The sequence below is a fragment of the Leucoraja erinacea genome, chromosome 5 (assembly GCF_028641065.1).
Source record: "Leucoraja erinacea ecotype New England chromosome 5, Leri_hhj_1, whole genome shotgun sequence".
NCBI classification, from domain to species: Eukaryota; Metazoa; Chordata; class Chondrichthyes; order Rajiformes; family Rajidae; genus Leucoraja; species Leucoraja erinaceus.
Genome location: NC_073381.1, coordinates 30,560,664 through 30,579,917, shown reverse-complemented (window position 1 = coordinate 30,579,917; position 19,254 = coordinate 30,560,664). Strand labels below are relative to the sequence as shown.

Here is a 19,254-nt window from a genome sequence, read left to right as displayed (position 1 = left end):
AACCTTTGATGCCCGATCAAAACTGATCAATCTGCACCTTCATCATCTAATCTCGAATTTTGTACTTACGAGCTGGTCAGAGACAAGGCGAAGGGACTTCACATATGAAACGCAGGACGAAGATGACAGATCGTGATCTTGCTGGCCCACACTACTAATATGATTGATCATTCTGACATCTTCATCACTTGATGATGATTCATCTTCTAACCTAGCAAAAAATTCAAGTGCAGAACTTGACTGACTAGCTACACCAATTCAATTAACAAAAGAATAAAAAACCATATAACCATTCTAATTAAACAAAGGTGGTGTGCCCCCCTGCGCCCCTGCCCCCCCCCCCCCCCCCCCCCCCCCCTTTCCAACATCTATCTAATAATGAAACATTACTGATTGCTATGTTTGAAACATGCTTTTTCATATAAATTTGCAGGGTTCGAAATGTCACAAAGATAGCACTGTTACATTAGAAAGTGGAATTTCCCTGCTTTAAAAAAAATATCCATTGGACAAACACTTAGTGTTAACAAATTATAATTCTGCCCTGGAACATTCCAATGAAGCATACATACTCATTTTTGTATAAATAGTCTTAGTTGTGTATTAAATGTGTGTCAAAACTGATTTCATATTTGTAAGTTCTGGATGCAGCTCAGTGGTGCAACACATACACTATGTTTTGGATGGAAGGACAGGAATTTAAGCCTGCCATTTCCCGTGTGGAAACTTCTAATCTCATCCATGACACAGAAGTGATGAACAAGGCAAAGGCCAGATGTTTCCTCACAGTAGAGGAAGGGTGATGGAGGGGAATGAGAAGGCAGTGAATATAGACTGTTATCTCACAGCTTCTGGTGGGCATTACTGAGAACAGCAGAGGATTGCATCTCCTCTTTTTTCTCTACATCCAATGTTAGTATTTGGCACAGGAGGTCAGGAAACAGGGAGGTGCGACCTGTACAAAAAGGATGGGTTGCACTTGAACCCGAGGGGGATCAATAGCCTGGCGGGGAGATTTGCAAAGGCTACTGCGGAGACTTCAAACTTGAACGGTTGGAGGGAGGGACTCAAATAGAGAAAACTAGTAGACAGTGTGTGAGACAGGAGGCAGAGAAGGGAAGCACTCAGACCCAACATGTAGGGGGGAAAGAAGAAAACAATAATAAACAGAGAATAAGAGGTGGCGGGGTTCTTGAATGTGTGAGCAGAGAGACAGAAGGGTGTAAAATGGGGGTAAAAGCAGTAGGTAGCAAGGTGAAAAGTAAAAGTGGCAGGCAGACAAATCCAGGGCAAAAATCAAAAAGGGCCACGTTTCAACATAATTGTATAAGGGGTAAGAGCGTTATTAAAAACAAGCCTGAAGGCTTTGTGTCTCAATGCAAGGAGCATTCGTAATAAGGTGGATGAGTTGAATGTGCAGATAGCTATTAATGATTATGATATAGTTGGGATCACGGAGACATGGCTCCAGGGTGACCAAGGCTGGGAGCTGAACATCCAGGGATATTCAATATTCAGGAGGGATAGACAGAAATGAAAAGGTGGAGGAGTAGCGTTGCTGGTTAGAGAGGAGATTAACACAATGGAATGGAAGGACATTAGCTTTAAGGATATGGAATCGATATGGGTAGAGCTGCGAAACACTAAGGGGCAGAAAACGCTAGTGGGTGTTGTGTACAGGCCACCTAACAGTAGTAGTGAAGTTGGGGATGGCATCAAACAGGAAATTAGAAATGCGTGCAACAAAGGTAAAACAGTTATAATGGGTGACTTCAATCTACATATAGATTGGGTGAATCAAATTGGCAGGGGTGCTGAGGAAGAGGATTTCTTGGAATGTATGCGGGATAGTTTTCTAAACCAACATGTAGAGGAACCAATTAGAGAGCAGGCTATTCTAGACTGGGTATTGAGTAATGAGGAAGGGTTAGTTAGCAGTCTTGTTGTGCGGGGGCCTTGGGCAAGAGTGACCATAATATGGTTGAGTTCTTGATTAGGATGGAGAGTGACATTGTTAATTCAGAAACAATGGTTCTGAACTTAAAGAAAGGTAACTTTGAGGGTATGAGACGTGAATTGGCCAAGATTGACTGGTGATTAATTCTTAAAGGGTTGACGGTGGATATGCAATGGAAGGCATTTCAAGACTGCATGGATGAACTACAACAATTGTTCATCCCAGTTTGGCAAAAGAATAAATCAGGGAAGGTAGTGCATCCGTGGATAACAAGGGAAATCAGGGATAGAATCAAAGCAAAAGATGAAGCGTACAAATTAGCCAGAAAAAGCAGCCTACCAGAGGACTGGGAGAAATTCAGAAACCAGCAAAGGAGGACAAAGGGCTTAATTAGGAAAGGAAAAATAGATTATGAAAGAAAACTGGCAGGGAACATTGAAACTGATTGCAATAGTTTTTATAGATATGTGAACAGAAAGAGATTAGTTAAAACAAATGTAGGTCCCTTGCAGTCAGAAACAGGTGAACTGATCATGGGGAACAAGGACATGGCGGACCAATTGAATACCTACTTTGGTTCCGTCTTCACTAAGGAAGACATAAATAATCTGCTAAAAATAGCAGGGGACCGCGGGTCAAAGGAGATGGAGGAACTGAGTGAAATCCAGGTTAGCCGGGAAGTGGTTAGGTAAATTGAATGGATTAAAGGCCGATAAATCCCCAGGTCCAGATAGGCTGCATCCCAGAATACTTAAGGAAGTAGCTCCAGAATTAGTGGATGCATTAGTGATCATTTTTCAAAACTCTTTAGATTCTGGAGTAGTTCCTGAGGATTGGAGGGTAGCTAATGTAACCCCACTTTTTAAAAAGGGAGGGAGAGAGAAAATGGGGAATTACAGACCAGTTAGTCTAACATCGGTAGTGGGGAAACTTCTAGAGTCAGTTATTAAAGATGGGATAGCAGCATATTTGGAAAGTGGTGAAATCATTGAACAAAGTCAGCATTGATTTACGATAGGAAATCATGTCTGACAAATCTTATAGAATTTTTCGAGGATGTAACTAGTAGAGTGGATAGGGGAGAACCAGAAGATGTGTTATATCTGGACTTTCAGAAGGCTTTCGACAAGGTCCCACATAAGAGATTAGTATACAAACCTAAAGCACACGGTATTGGGGGTTCAGTATTGATGTGGATGGAGAACTGACTGGCAAACAGGAAGGAAAGAGTAGGAGTAAACGTGTCCTTTTCAGAATGGCAGGCAATAACTAGTGGGGTACCGCAAGGCTCAGTGCTGGGACCCCAGCTATTTACAATATATATTAATGATCCAGATGAGGGAATTGAAGGCAATATCTCCAAGTTTGCGGATGACACTAAGCTGGGGGGCAGTGTTAGCTGTAAGGAGGATGCTAGGAGACAGCAAGGTGACTTGGATAGGCTGGGTGAGTGGGAAAATGTATGGCAGATGCAGTATAATGTGGATAAATGTGAGGTTATCCACTTTGGTGGCAAAAACAGGAAAACAGACTATTATCTAAATGGTGGCCGATTAGGAAAAAGGGAGATGCAACGAGACCTGGGGGTCATGGTACACCAGTCATTGAAAGTAGGCATGCAGGTGCAGCAGGCAGTGAAAAAAGCGACTGGTATGTTAACATTCATAGCAAAAGGATTTGAGTATAGGAACAGGGAGGTTCTACTACAGTTGTACAGGGTCTTGGTGAGACCACACCTGGGGTATTGCGTACAGTTTTGGTCTCCAAATCTGGGAAAGGACATTATTGCCATAGAGGGAGTGCAGAGAAGGTTCACCAGACTGATTTCTGGGATGTCAGGACTTTCATATGAAGAAAGACTGGATGGACTCGGCTTGTACTCGCTAGAATTTAGGAGATTGAGGGGGGATCTTATAGAAACTTACACAATTCTTAAGGGGTTGGACAGGCTAGATGCAGCAAGATTGTTCCCGATGTTGGGGAAGTCCAGGACAAGGGGGTCACAGCTTAAGGATAGAGGGGAAATCCTTTAGGACCGAGATGAGAAAAGCTTTTTTCACACAGAGAGTGGTGAATCTCTGGAACTCTGCCACAGAAGGTAGTTGAGGCCAGTTCATTGGCTATATTTAAGAGGGAGTTAGATGTGGAACTTGTGGCTAAAGGGATCAGGGGGTATGGAGAGAAGGCAGGTACTGGATACTGAGTTGGATGATCAGCCTTGATCATATTGAATGGCGGTGCAGGCTCGAAGGGCCGACTCCTGCACCTCTTTTCTAATATGGAACGACACATCTGCTATGCCAGAGCTTCATATTTCCTACTTCAAACAATTATGACAATTTAATCTTCAATTTGCTGAGTTTTATAAATTGGCATATTTGAATGTTTAATAGATTTCCACCACAGCATTTTAAAATATTCACAGAAGTAATTTACATACAATCAAGTCCTTCAGGTATTACATTATTAGTAGTATTTGGATAATTTGTAAGCTGGAAAGAACAGTTAGCCCCAGAGGTTTCAATAAAACGTTGATATGTCTGTTCATGTCCCCTTAAAGCTAACATTGATAGTCCTTCAACGATGACAAAAGGACACAATTAAAGAATGTTGTCAAAAGCAGGAGTCAGATTTGTAGCAGCTACATACCTGCTTCCAGGGAGTGTAGATTGCTGTCTTGCATCCTGCCTACTTTGGATCTGTTCAATTTCTGGTTCCTGTAACAGACAACCTAGACATATGCTTCCCCATTCAAAAATTATATGCAAAGTTTACATCTCCAGCATAAAATTGAGCAAGATTGCATACCTACCACAAAGTTCAGTGAAAGTATTGCACTACTGTATTATTGAAAGTTTCCAATATGCCACTTGATATCAAAAAATGCAAGATATTCTAATGAAAAACAGTCAAACAGAGCTTCAGGTAATGAAAACTATTTTAATAACTATTACAGGTGCACAATCTTTTATCCGAAAGCCTTGGGACCAGACACTTGTCGGATTTCGGACATTTTCGGATTTCAGAATGGAAGATTTTTAGCGTAGATTAGGTAGGTAGCGCGGGCGGCTTGAAAAGTCTGGAGCAGCTGCCTCCTCCCCGGAGACCGGGAGAATCATTGCATAAATGTTAGTCAGTTAGTTTGGAGGGATTTTATGTGGTGGTGGTGGAGTAGGGGTGAAGGGGGAAACTTTAATTCTTAGTCCCCTACCTGGTCGGCGACTCCCAACCTCGCGGAGCTGGGGGCTTCGTCCGGCCGCGGGCGGTGCCGGTTGGAGCTCCGACCCCGGCAACTCTACCCCTGGCTGCGCGGCTCCAAATCCAGCGACGCTCCGCGAACGTTGGGTCGGCGGCCATAGCGCTCCGGAGCTTGCCGCACGGTGATCCGGTAAGGCATTGCCTGCTCCCCGCTGGTATCCCAGCGCTGCGACGCCGCCGACTCCTGACATTCGCGGAGCTGGGGCGTCCGGCCGCGGGCCGCGCTGGATTTTGAGCGTCTCGCAGCCAGGGGTAGAGTTGCCGGGGTCGGAGCTACAACCGGCGCCGCCCGCTGCCCCACCGGCCACAGCGCTGCCGAGCTTACTGCACGGCGACCCGGTAAGGCATTGACCGCTCCCCGCCTCTCCGACCAGGTAGGGGACTAAGAATTAAAGTTTACCCCTTCACCCCCCCCTTCACATAAAAGCCCTCCAAACTAACTGACTAACATTTAAGCAATGATTTACAGATGTTTAAGTGTCTCCCGGTCTCCGGGGAGGAGGCAGCCGCTACAGTAGTACAGACCTGGGTTGACCGTGGGTCGTTTCGGGTCAAGTTTGGCGCCAAACGCGAGCTTTGGTGCGCAGACGACATCTGGAAAAAATGGCCGGTTTTCGGAGTTTTTCGGTTTCCGGAACACCGGATTAAAGGTTGTGCACCTGTAACAGGTTTCCCCATCTTATAGTTTGTCCTATTCGTGCCATTTGTACATTGTAGTGAAAATAAATATCCACATTTATCACTAAGGTATGCACGGAATCACGACCAATGCTGCATTCAAGCTGCTGATATTCATAGCTGGCACAATTAGAATTGGGCGCAATTGAAAACCGGGAATACTTAGCTGAAATCTATAAATATTAAGATGGATCTTATAGGTTTGTGCTAAATACAAATAAATAATTTCAAAAGGCATTAGAAAGAAATTCCATACAAAATGTACTAATATGCTCACTTATCCATTACACTCTAATATCGACCTGTTTTGCATATGCTGAGAGCCAGAAAATAAAGAAAATGATTTTATTATGAGTTATAGTGCAGATCAAGAAGCAGTCCCCTGTAGTTTTATGGCCACTACAATCTCACAGGAGCTTATAACAGATGTTTATTGCTAAATGTTGCAGCTGTGTGCTTAATGTCACAAAGGCTGTAAACTTATGCAAATTATAGTCATGTAATGCTTTTGTTTATGCCTACTGTACATTAAATCATTTTGCTAGAAAATACCCAGCTTCCAGCAACATCTGTCATTTGCTCATGGCACTATTTTGTAAACCTATTTCAATGTGTTCGAGGAGAGGATTCCAAAATAACCTGCAATTCAACCTTCCTCATCCTAAACTACTGAAGCTTCTTTCTTATGGATCAGTAATATTTATACTGACATGTAAGTTTAATTTTTGCAACATTTGGGAGGAAATGTAACAAGCAAGTGCTTTTCATTTGTTTGATTATCAGCTTGGTGTTTATGAAATCACCAATTTATCAGTTTTTCTATGATCACAATACAAATGAAACATTTAGAGAAAGAATCTCCATTTTATTTCATTAGTGTCACATTGTTTTATCTGAAATGTTACTCTGAAGGAACATCAGTGACTACACTTTGAAAAGTATTTCTTGGTTTTAATGTGCTTTGCAGCATCCTGGGGTCAAAAAAGGTGCTCCATAAATACAAGCCTTTTTCTATAGAAACTCTTTAAACAGTTAATTTAGTTAAAAGCAGTTCTCTTACGCCATCTGGTGTTCATGAACACACTTATTTTATTTTACTAATACTATGCTGAATATCATCTTTTTTTTAAATTTCAACATATTTTAATTAAAACCTCAGGTAGACAAAAGTGCTGGAGAAACTCAGCGGGTGCAGCAGAAGGAAATAGGCAACGTTTCGGGCCAAAACCCTTCTTCAGACTGATGTGGGGTGGGGAGAAGAAAGGAGAAAGGAAGAGGAGGAGCCCGAGGGCTGAGGGAGAGCTGAGAAGGGGAGGAGGCAGCAAGGGCTACCGGAAATTGGAGGTCAATGTTTATGCCGCTAGGGTGCGAACTGCCCAAGCGGAATATGAGGTGCTGCTCTTCCAATTTCCGGTGGTGCTCATTCTGGCCATGGAGGAGGCCCAGGACAGAAAGGTCGGATTTGGAATGGGAGGAGAAGTGCTGAGCCACAGGGAGATCAGGTTTGTTTATGCGGATCGAGGGTGGTCGGTGAAACGATCGCAAGCCTACGCTTGGTCTCACCGATGTAGATCAGCTGACATCTAGAGCAGCGGATGCAATAGATGAGGTTGGACGAGATGCAGGTGAACCTCTGTCGCACCTGGAACGACTGCTTGGGTCCTAGAATGGAGTCAAGGGGGGAGGTAAAGCGACAAGTGTAGCATCTCTTGCGGTTACAACGGAAAGTGCCCGGGGAGGGGTTGGTTCGGGTGGAAAGGGAAGAATTGACCAGGGAGTTACGAAGGGAGCGGTCTTTGTGGAAAGCAGACGGGGGGGAGATGGCAAGATGTGGCGAGTGGTGGGGTCACGTTGCTGTTGGCGAAAATGACGGAGGACTATTTGTTGTATGTGACAGCGAGAGGGGTGAAAGGTGAGGACTAGGGGACTCTGCCCTAGTTACGAGTGGGGGGGGGGGGGGGGGGGGGGGATGGGGAGAGAGAGCAGTGTTACGGGGTATTGAAGAGACCCTGGTGAGAGCCTCATCTATAGTAGGGGAGGGGAACCCCCGTTCTCTGAAGAATGAGGACATTTCCGAAGCCCTGGTGTGGAACACCTCATCCTGGGAGCAGATGCGGCGTAGATGGAGGAATTGGGAGTAGAGGATGGGGGCCTAGAGAATGGAATGCCCGGAGACGACGGAGAGTGTCTGAGGGGTCTTGAACATAGGGAGGGAGGGATTTAACCAGGGGAGGATAGGATGTAATAATAATAATAATAATAATAATAATACATTTTATTTGTATGGCGTTTTTTTCAAGGGCAAAGTCGCTTTACATGGTGAGTCAAGAACAAAACAAAATAGGGCCCTGGAGAAGGCTATATCTCCAAAAGTGCAGAGGTTGGATTTCAGAATGGAGAGAAGACCGGCTGAAATGGATCTGAGGGACCGTGAGGGTTGGTAGGGGGAGAGGAGGTCAGTGAGGTAAGGGGGGGCAAGTGGTTGAGGGCTTTGTAAGTGAGGACCAGGATTTTGTAGATGATCCGGTGGGAAATGGGAAGCCAGTGAAGTTCTTTGAGGACTGGGGTGATGTGGTGCCAGGATTTGGTGTGGGTAATGAGTCGGGCGGCTGCATTCTGGACCAGTTGGAGTCGGTTGATGTTGCTGGAATTAATGTCAAAGAGAATGCCAATGTAGTCAAGGTATGTGGAAATAAGCTCGGTAGGGCACGAATAGGCAGAGACAATGGGTCTACCAGGATAGTCAGGTTTGTGGATTTTGGGGAGATGGTAAAATCGGGCCGTGCGGGGCTGGGGAACGATGAGGTTGGAGGCTTGTGAGGGGGGCATGAAGACTGTAGTGGGGGTGGGGAAGAGCTGGGGTCACATGGTTCGAGGGGGATGGGGAAGACCCAGTGGAACAGCCACTGAGGTTACCAGGGTTAGGGGGACTGGCACTAAGGACCCAGCGCAATCAAACCCGGGGTAGTGAGAATCTGCAACATGGAAGCTTCAGGCCCGGTGCTGATCCCAGGCTGCAGAACCTCGTGCAATTCATGTGCATAACGTCACCCCAATTAAAGCCCCAAATTTGCATGTGCTTTTCATTAATTAAAATTATATATTCCTATTATTAATTTCCCTATATAAATGCCTTTGTAAATGCACTATTGGAATATGTTGCTGGAATCCAGCAGATTGCACAAGGAACTGAACATACATGGGTAACTTGAGCATTCTACAAGGAATCATCTGAAGAGAGATCCTATGAGAATCCTTGACTTGGCTTCCAACAGCCACACTCTCCTGTTTGGACTACTACAATATGTTACTGGGCTATTAGCCCAATATATTTAGTATAGTCGAATAGTTCAACACTTCATGAATTCCAGCAATTGCAAGAAAAGATTTAACAGCGGAAGTGAGTTGTGCCGAGGACTGTTGATTTCGCTACCACTCAGAACTATAGGACCCAGATATTGTCATCAAAATTCAACCCCATCTAATGCAACATAAGACTTGAAGTTTGAATAGGACAAACCTAATACATATCCATTACTGCTCACTATAATGCAGAGTACCTATTCAATTTATTCTGCCTCCTGGTGTATGTGTGCATGCGTGTGTGTATGTGTATGTGTTCTTAGTTACTGCACTGACACTCTTCATGATAAAATACATATTTAGCAGGCTGTTATTTGCTCGTCAGGTAACATTACTTAAACTATTATGTTATTGTTACTGAAAACTAAGATTGGGAGTAGCACGGAACAACGTACCACTTTTATACTGGGTTTTTTTCCACGCCATGAAAACCACCATCTGCCTCCTTTCTTGGGCATCTTTTCTTTAATTAGTTTTTCCATTGTTGCCTGTTTTAAAATGCACAAAGGTAACTAAAGGAATAAAAAGGTTAACATAAATGCCATACAAAATAACATAAAATGCTACTCTCCCAAGTGAATGAAATAATAAACATACTGTGGCCACACAACTAATCTCTGCAACACAAAATACTGCAAACTTGAGCAATGAATAAAGGTAACTGAGGCACGAGTGCTTAAATGATTTAAAAAAATCAAAAGTCATGGCCAAAGAAAAAAAAGAGGGAAAAAAAGGAAAGGTTAGTTTTGAAGGGTACAAACATAGCAGCATGAAGAATAAAATGTGGCATCGAATCAGAAGTTAAAGTTTTAGTTTACACATATGAAGATATTTAAAATTATTACTTTGACTGCAGAATGCAAGATAATATTTTGAGAATAAATTCTCCTTAAGTACAAACTCAACAAAACCCAAAGTGGAGAGGAATTCACGGTTCATGAATAAACCAATATATTTCTCACTGTGATGTAGGCACATGTTGAATTAGGCTGCTTATAATTTCACTGTTACATTTCTTGTATATATATACATTTATACATTATACATTTATGCTGTTCTAGATATACGTAATAGGTTGATGACCTTATATAAATTATTGCATTGGAACTGGTGGGAAACAGCTACTATCATGGACAAGTGCAGAAGCAGCTGTATTGCATTTTGGACAAGCTAGTAACAGGACAAGTTTGGAGGGATATGAACCAAATGCTGGTAGGTGGGACTAGTGTAGCTGGTACATGTTGGCAGGTGTGGGAAAGTTGGGCCGAAGGGCCTGTCTCCACACTATATCACTCTATGACTCTAACGCAGCAGGTCAGGCAACATCTCTGGAGAAAATTAATAGGTAATATTTTAGGACGTGACCCAGAGCTCTGCTTGGCTTGCATATTAAACCTATCACATCCCAATTAAAATAAATAGGACCTGAAAGTCTTATCTCAAAAGTGAACAACATTACACAGCTTTCTGGCTGCAGCAGAGTTCCAAAGTATCCACTGGTGTTGCATGTCCAATGACAAATGCAAGGGCCTTGGAAATTTAGATATCAAATTCCTTATCCAACAAAATGTCAAAAGAAAACAGGTGAACATTTAATCCATGTTTAATTTTACCCCCAGTTAAATTTATGTCTGATAGACTAAAATTATTATCTCTTAAAGCTGACAAGGCAAGCATTAAAAGTTATTTTAAATAAAGTTACCAAATCAATCATTTGGATTCAAGAAGCAATGGCACAGAACACATAGTTTGCCTGCAACATGCAATCATCTTCCCAAGAATAAAATGGGGAATATTGTCTATTGACCACATAGACGAGTTATGCACTGCATTTCTAAAAGTTCAGAGGCTGGCAAAGAAAGAAAATGAATGTCACACTATTCGTACTAAACTAAGTGTGCAGAAAATGAGTGCAGGCAGGTGCACTCTATGAGTGCACTCTATGAGTGCAGGCAGGTGGGACTAAGGGGAAAAAAATTTGTTCGGCATGGACTTGTAGGGCCGAGATGGCCTGTTTCCGTGCTGTAATTGTTATATGGTTATATGGTTAAAAGACGACTAAATTAAGCCAATAAATCAACATGCAATACATCCATGCCAATAGTTGAGGAATTAAATGCCTAGTAATTTTGTGCTATTACAAATGATAACTGAATTAATTTCCTTTCTTTGCTTTCTGCAGAGACCGTTCCCTCCGCAAGTCCCTGGTCAACTCATCCCTACCCACCCAAACCATCCCCTCCCTAGGTACTTTCCCCTACAACCGCAGGAGATGCAACACCTGTCCCTTTACCTCCCCCCTCGATTCCCAGCACCCCAACAATCACTTGCACCTCCTCCAACCTCATCTACTGTATCCGCTGTTCCAGGTGTCAACTTCTGTACATCGGCGAGACCAAGCGCAGGCTCAGCGATCGTTTTGCTAAACACCTCCGCTCAGTCTGCCTTAACCTACCTGATCTCCTGGTTGCTCGGCACTTTAACTCCCCCTCCCATTCCAAATCTGACCTTTCTGTCCTGGGCCGCCGCCATTGTCAGAATGAGGTCCTGCGCAAATTGGAGGAACAGCACCTCATATTTCGCTTGGGTATCTTACACCTCAGCAGGATGAACATTAACTTTTCTAACTTCAAATAACCCTTGCTTTTCCTCTCTCTCCATCCCCTACCCTTCCCAATTCTCCTATCAGTCTTACTGTCATTGGCTACATTCTATCTCTATCCCGCCCACTCCCCTGACATCAGTCTGAAGAAGGGTCTCGACCCAAAACGTCACACATTCTTTCTCTCCAGAGATGCCGCCTGTCCCGCTGAGTTACTCCAGCATTTTGTGTCCAGCCAGCTACAAAGTACCATCAACACAGAAGGGGGAAAATGGGAGTAGAACAATAATTTGCACAGACCCACAGCGTTCAGTTAAAATACACAATAATCAAGTTTGAAAATGCCCAATTCCTTAGAGAATTCATCAAAACAATACATAAAATTAGTACCATTCTGTGTTGATGAAATTAGGACATAATGTACAGTACATAATCACATCATACCTTCAACATAACCAGCCCTAAAATAGAAGTTAATACATCATTAACTCCTCCAGTTATTGACTTCTGGATCTCATTTGCAAAGTTACCATTAAAGTGTTCTCACCTTTGGCAATGGTTTCTGGAATGCCTGAACAGCAAGAAGCACAGGAGCAGCTGTTGACCAATTATAATACCTAGTTTTTGTCAACAAATAAAGAACATTAATATCACTCAAAGTATAGATCTTTTATCATTTTAAATGTGACATACGAGGTTAATTTTACTGCAATGTAGGCACTATACAACAGATTAGCATTTTATAAATGAAAGATATTATAAAAATGAACATTATTGTGGCTTATCTTTATAATTCTACTTGTTTTATATGTAGCAGTGGTAAATTAGTGAGATGCAATGATATAAATTAACTCGCCTTGCTTCCCACCAGCAATTTCAAATATTCTACAAACTACAAGACCATAGTTAAACTATCTATTGCTCAAAAACATACCAATTGATGATGTTTTTGAGCAATAGACAGTTTAAGTGTATCCCATTTCCTCCAAATCCAAGGCGTTGCTATTGGCACACGCATGGGTCCCAGCTATCCCTGCCTCTTTGTAGGGTACGTCGAACAATCCATGTTCGAGGCGTACCGTTGACCTATCCCCGAAATCTACCTCCGCTACATTGACGACTGCATTGGTGCTACCTCCTGCACCCAGGCAGAACTCACTGACTTCATCAATCTCACCACTAACTTCCATCCGGCACTCAAATTCACCTGGACCATTTCCGACATCTCCCTACTGTTTCTAGACCTCACTATCTCCATCGCAGGTAACAGACTACTGACCGACATCTACTACAAACCCACCGACTCCCATGGCTATCTGGACTACACTTCTTCAGGGCTCGAAATTAGCGGATGCCCGGGTGCCACTGACCACCCAAAGTGCCGCCGGGTAACCTAAACGGCAAGTCATTTTGCCCGGCTTGGCAACTTGGTTTATACCGAAGATAGACACAAAAAACTGGAGTAACTCCGCAGGTCAGGCAGCATCTCTGGAGAAAAGGAACGCGACGTTTCGTGTCGGCAATGGCTGTTGTGCGGGGCAAAGATACCAGGTGCGGGGTGACAAAGGGTCGGAGCGAATGACAGGCTCCGAACAGCGGTAGCAGCGGCCGCGACAATGGATTCCCCGCCTCCTCCACTCGCACCCCGCCCGCCCTGATAAGGGCCGCTGCTTGCAAATCCGCTAACAGCGCTTTCTAAACAAACCCTCCCGCACGCCAAGACCGGGAGGAGGAGGCCTCGGGGTGCGGGAGGGTTTGTTTTGGAAGAGCCATTAACGGATTTGCAAGCAGCGGCCGTTATCAAGGAGGAGGAGGAGATGGAGCCGCTGTCGCTGTGCGGAGCCCGTCATTCGCTCCGACCCTTCTGAAGCAGCTGCACCAAAAATCCTATAGCTATAGGATCTTTGAGCTGCACCGCTCGGCCCCGCACCTTGCTGTTGGCTGGCGGAGGAGGGAGGCGGAGGCGAGGAAATCCCAACGGCCAAGGCAGCGGGGCGATGTCGTCCGAGGAGCGCTGACCTTCCTTCCTTCTTCCCCCACCTCCCCCCCCCCCCCCTCTCTCTTGTACGCCCCATCACCCTGGGACCCCTCCTCTCCATCCCATATTAATCCCCATTCTATTCAGTCCTCACTGACATCCCGTGCTCCCCTCCCCATCTACCCCCCCCATCTATTCATCCTGCGCTGATCACCCTATCCACCTCGCATTGATTCTCCTGCCACCCCCCCCCCCATCCATCCTACTGTTCCCCCAATTCATCCTGTACTTACCTCCCTTCCCATCTATCCTGCACTTCTCCTCCATCCATCCTGTACTAATCCACGCATTCATCCCGTACTGACCCACCCTCCATTTACCCTGCACCTCCCCCCCCCCATCCTGTACTGATCCTCCTATTCAAGAAGAATGGGGGGGGAACAGTCTGAAGAAGGGTCTCGACCCGTAATGTTGCCTATTTCCTTCGCTCCATAGATGCTGCCTCACCCGCTGAGTTTCTCCAGCACTTTTGTCTACCCGCATCCATCCCATACTGAACCCCCCCATTCAACACCACTGACATCCCCTGTGCTCTCCCCTCACAATTTTACCTACTCCAACCACCACGTACTAATTCACCTGCCTCAATCCATCCATTCTGCACCGACTGCCTTCTAACCCCCCCACCGCCGCCATCTATCCACCCCGCACTGATTCACACACACCCCCCTCACTGACCCTATTGTGCTGGAAATGTCTTCAGAGCGAACATTGACTATGTTTGATAACGGAATGCAATCAAATGTGTTTTAATTCCCAATGTTATTATTTGTTTTAGTCCATAAAGATGGATTAATTATATTGTGAACACGTGAAACATTAAAACGACAGTGTTCGATTGTCACTGCTGCCGTTGACACGTTATTACAGAATTCATTTTAACGGCAAATCAGTGCTCTTAATATGGAGTATTAGTACTGTAGTTATTTAATGAGCAACATTCACAACTATACGTTGGATTTATCCAGGTTTTACTACAACAGTCGATCATATACAGCACAAATTTGGTCAGGAGATATTTCAGTTGAAATTTTAACGTTAATTCTGAAGTGGGAATAATGAAAACAGCGTTTATCAATAATTTTTTTTAATCTGGTGCTTACAAACTGGGTATCTTCATTTCTGTTCACAACACGTACATCTAATCTGAATGTCTGGTAATGTGGCGTCTTGACACCCTTAAATATATTACCAAAAGAACATTTACTGCAGTTATGTCCTTTGGCCTTCTCTTGTCACCCTGCTTCCTGTAAGGAGCTTACTGTCTCCACCTCTTCCTTTCCTTCCCACTCCCCCACCACCCATCGACATCAGTCTAAAGAAGGGTCTCGACCCGAAACGTCGCCTATTCCTTCTCTCCATAGATGCTGCCTCATCCGCTGAGTTTCTCCAGCATTTTTGTCTACCTTCGATTTTTCCAGCATCTGCAGTTCTTTCTTAAACAATTAATTTACTCAGGCGAAACATTTGAGCAATAGAGGGTGAAAGCAAATGCTAATCATGGAACGTTGGTTCTAATTCATAATGGATCTCGAAGCTACGATAGAATCTACTTTCAAATTATAATGCATGATGAGCAATCAGTTGGTGAGAATTTTTTACTTTCTTATTCTGTATGTTCTACTTACTTGCTTCCAATCTTTACCACCAGATTGGGATCATCAATGATTCCTGGATTCACTGCAAACTCTTGATATGATATAGAACGCCTCATAAATTGTTCTGCAAGAATATAAACATTAGTATATTAAGCTTTTTAACACAATGGTGAAATCGCAATACATTAAGGTAATTTACTATCTTTATTCATCCATCCAAAAAAAATTCAAGGTTCTTGTTATTAAATTGTTTCTTAAAACATCCAAAGGTTCTATATCCAAGTTATTCTATTCCACATTGTGTGAACAGCTTTCTGATATCAGTGCTTTTCAATATTTTTTACCATTTATACTCAATTTTAGGCAGAGCGACATTGTGGAGTTAAGCTCCTTCAGAAACTGGGTTGAGCATGCCAAACTCCTTAAAATAAAATTCTGCTTTCTCATCAGCCTCAGTCTCAACAAAATGAGAAAATATCATTTGAATTACTGCATACATTTTTACTGCAAACCCAATATAATCTGTCATATACTGTGCCCGTTGGGTTTAATTTCTTGAGGGACTTGAATAATGGCAGGAAAAACCTACAAAATAAATCTCTGAAATTTCCTCCTTATCCCCCATAGTAATTAATGAAAACCTCAATCCAACAGCACAAACTACCCTTCAAGCCGGAACAGCTGCACTCCACAGATGTTTCTGTAATCTCAGCATCAGAGGATCTACATTGCATTATTAATATCTGTGCATATTCCTATAATCTTAAGTATGTTCTTAACCATATATTCTGAAGAAGGGTCTCGACCCAAAACGTCACCCATTCCTTCTCTCCAGAGATGCTGCCTGTCCCGCTGAGTTACTCCAGCATTTTGTGTCTACCTTCGATTTAAACCAGCATCTGCAGTTCTTTCCTACACCTAACTATATATCCTTCTGGCCTTTCAATGTCAGTTAACCAGTTTGACGCGGGCCTCTTCCACACATATCATGTGAAGTGATCCTCTAATTAAGGAGAATTATGCAGTAGATAACCCATTTAGAACAAAAACATCTATGGAAAGTATACAAATTAATTTTTTTAAAAGCCAGACAAATGTAGGGGGTTGCAACTTGAAATATAACCAAAATAAAACAACTTGGGGGCTTGTCACTTGAAATATTTCCAAGCGGAAATAATCTGCATCTGATTCCTTAAATGCTGTTATTCAAGTCATCAACCAGGCCATGTAGCTCAATGGTTGTTACTAAACTGGACTTGATCAAAGGCACAAATTCAAAGCACATCTAACAGTTGGGCATTTAAATAAGCGAGTTCGGTATTCTGAAAAATGCAAGGAATCATGGGATTTTTCCAAAGGTCATTCGAGAATTTAAAAAAGTGCCTGGTAGCAGGGAGAGCAGGGTGTAACAGCGAGAGAGGGGGCAGATGCGAGTGGGATACGGGGGGAGAGAGTGGACCGGCGGAGAGATGGTGAGAGGTGGGGGAGAGAGAAGAGAGGGGTGAAAGACGTGCGTCGGGAGACAAGAGAGAGAGGTTTCAGTTAGACAGATAACCACTGGTAAAGCCATGATTCGTTGCTTCTAGGAGAGTCGAGAAAATGTCCTCAATCGAGAGAATGCAACTTCAGAACCCCTTTGTCTCGACCGCGCTGGAGATTTCCGCAAGGCGCAAGGAACAAATGACATAAAGTTTGAGTTGAGTGAACAGAAAGCTCTCACCGTCCTCGTCGTACACCAGCGTTTTGTGAGAATGGTTGAACCCCATTTTCAGCTCAGCCAACGTCAGTCACATTATCCGGACAGACGGGGGATCAGGAGCTGATGCGAGGCATCGGCGATCTTCTGGAATCCTATCCGGCCGGCAAGCAGCGGGATCGAGGTCAGCGCCCGACAGGTGTGAGGCCCGCAGTAGCTGGTGCCGCTCCGCACGCCGCTGGAAGAACTGACACCTCTACTCCCCGGGTCGGGCACTGCCTCCTCGACCCCACTGTTCGGCAGCGGCCGACTAGGATTCCAGAGCATCGCCGATGCCTCATCTTAGCTCCTGGACCCCCGCCGCCTGTCCAGATAATGTGGCCGACGTTGGCTGCGCTGAAGCTGAGATCCAACCACTCTCACAAAACGCCGGTCGAGGACGAGGACGGTAAGAACACTCAGTTTAATCAATGCAAACTTTAGGTAATTTGTTCCTTGCAACGGCGCAAAAGGCTAATGTGTAGGAAGTCTGAAGGAGGGTCTTCTATCCAGAGGCCCGCGGACGGAGTGTCGGCCCAGGCCGGTAGCCAGTGCGGAGGGGAGGCGCCGGACCCAGCTCGACTCTTGCCTGTCCCACGGCGGGACGGGCGGGTTGAGCTGGAGTCGGTGCCTCTTTTCCGCGCTGCCTGCGTCACCGCTGCGACGAGCCTGTGCCCCGCCGGGACAGGTAGAGCTGAGCTGGAGCCGGCGCCAACCCTCCCCCCCCCCCCGCCGGAAGGGGCGGCCGGCCCAGGGCCGCTCCGGACGTCGGCCACCCACGGACTGGACACTCGGGAGCGGACGGGGTCGAGGGCGGCCCAGTGACTGCTGGTTAAGGACGAGACGCATGTCTGCACCCACGCAGCGGCACAGCCGTAGAGTGTGTTTATCCTGAGCGACCCATGACCTGTGCATCCGCAGTCAGAATACCAAACTGGCTTATTCAAGGAATTAAATAAACCATGAACACAATGGAAGGACTAGCAAGGATATCAATAAACTGACAGTTTATGCAAAAATCCCATTTTATTTGCTATCGTCTCCTAGAGGGAAAACAATTCTTCTTAACTGCTTTGGCCTGTATGCAACTCCAGGCCTACCAAAGTCATGAACCAGTAAGTAAGTAGAATTAACCTCCACTCCCCGGCCGCTCCACCGGCCAGCCGCCTTGCACATGCACACTGCCATGGCCACTGATCGGCGCCGGTCACTTTCTCCATCCCTTTGCATTGTGGGAGATCTGGACGCCATTGCTGTCCGGTCGCCGCCTCACCGCGACCGCTGAAACCCAACGCAGAATCACTCCCTGGAACTGGAGTAACTCCCTGGAATAACTTGCTTCTTGGTTTCCCGGTTCTCCAAAAATATTCCAAATGGAATTTAAACTGGAGGTGGTGGAGGGTGGACTTAAGCAAAAAAGGGTTCTTGGGGAAAAAAAGAGCTATCTTAAATTTAGTTGCGTCTGGTTGGGTAACTATGGTAGGGTGAAGACTATTCCATGCTTTAATTATGCGGGGGAACTCCATGGAGCAGCCAGCATCTCTGGATAGAAGAAATTGTGTGACGTTTCAGGTAGAGACCCTTCTTTAGACTCCCTCTGGTTTTAGTGTTTTTAGTTTAATTTAAAGATACAGCGCAGAAACAGGCCCTTTGGCCCACCGAGTCCACGCCGACCACCAATCACCCGTACACTAGTCCGAAGATAGACACAAAAAGCTGGAGTAACTCAACAGGTCAGACAGAATCTCTGGACAAAAGGACAATATTACATTTTGGGTTGGGTCTGAAATAGGTTCCTGCACACCTTTGGAATGTGGAAGGAAACAAGAGCACTCGGAGAAAACCCATGCGATCAAAGGGAAAAGGGGCAAACTAGATACAGACAGCACCCTTATTCAGAATCAATTCCGGGTCTCTGGCACTTTTAGGCAGCAACTTTATGGCTAATGTACTGCCCCACAGTCTTGAACTGAATTAAAACATACAGTAGCTGTAATGGGGGACATAGCGTGACTTAGAGATTTA

At 44.7% G+C, this 19,254-nt stretch overlaps 1 protein-coding gene across 5 annotated transcripts in view; it reads right to left on the bottom strand.

The window, feature by feature from the left end:
* Positions 1-19,254, bottom strand: part of lpin1a (lipin 1a) — a 94,621-nt gene that overhangs the window by 24,070 nt on the left and 51,297 nt on the right. For all 5 annotated transcript variants that reach the window (XR_008723448.1, XM_055635322.1, XM_055635325.1 and 2 more), the window contains exons 10-14: positions 15,525-15,618; positions 12,406-12,475; positions 9,652-9,744; positions 4,607-4,674; positions 70-211 (exon numbers count right to left, since the gene is read on the bottom strand). Coding sequence is in view for 4 of the 5 variants with exons in the window: in XM_055635322.1 (XP_055491297.1) it covers positions 70-211; positions 4,607-4,674; positions 9,652-9,744; positions 12,406-12,475; positions 15,525-15,618 (467 nt within the window). In the remaining variant the exon portion in view is untranslated. The remainder of the gene's footprint in view (positions 1-69; positions 212-4,606; positions 4,675-9,651; positions 9,745-12,405; positions 12,476-15,524; positions 15,619-19,254) is intronic.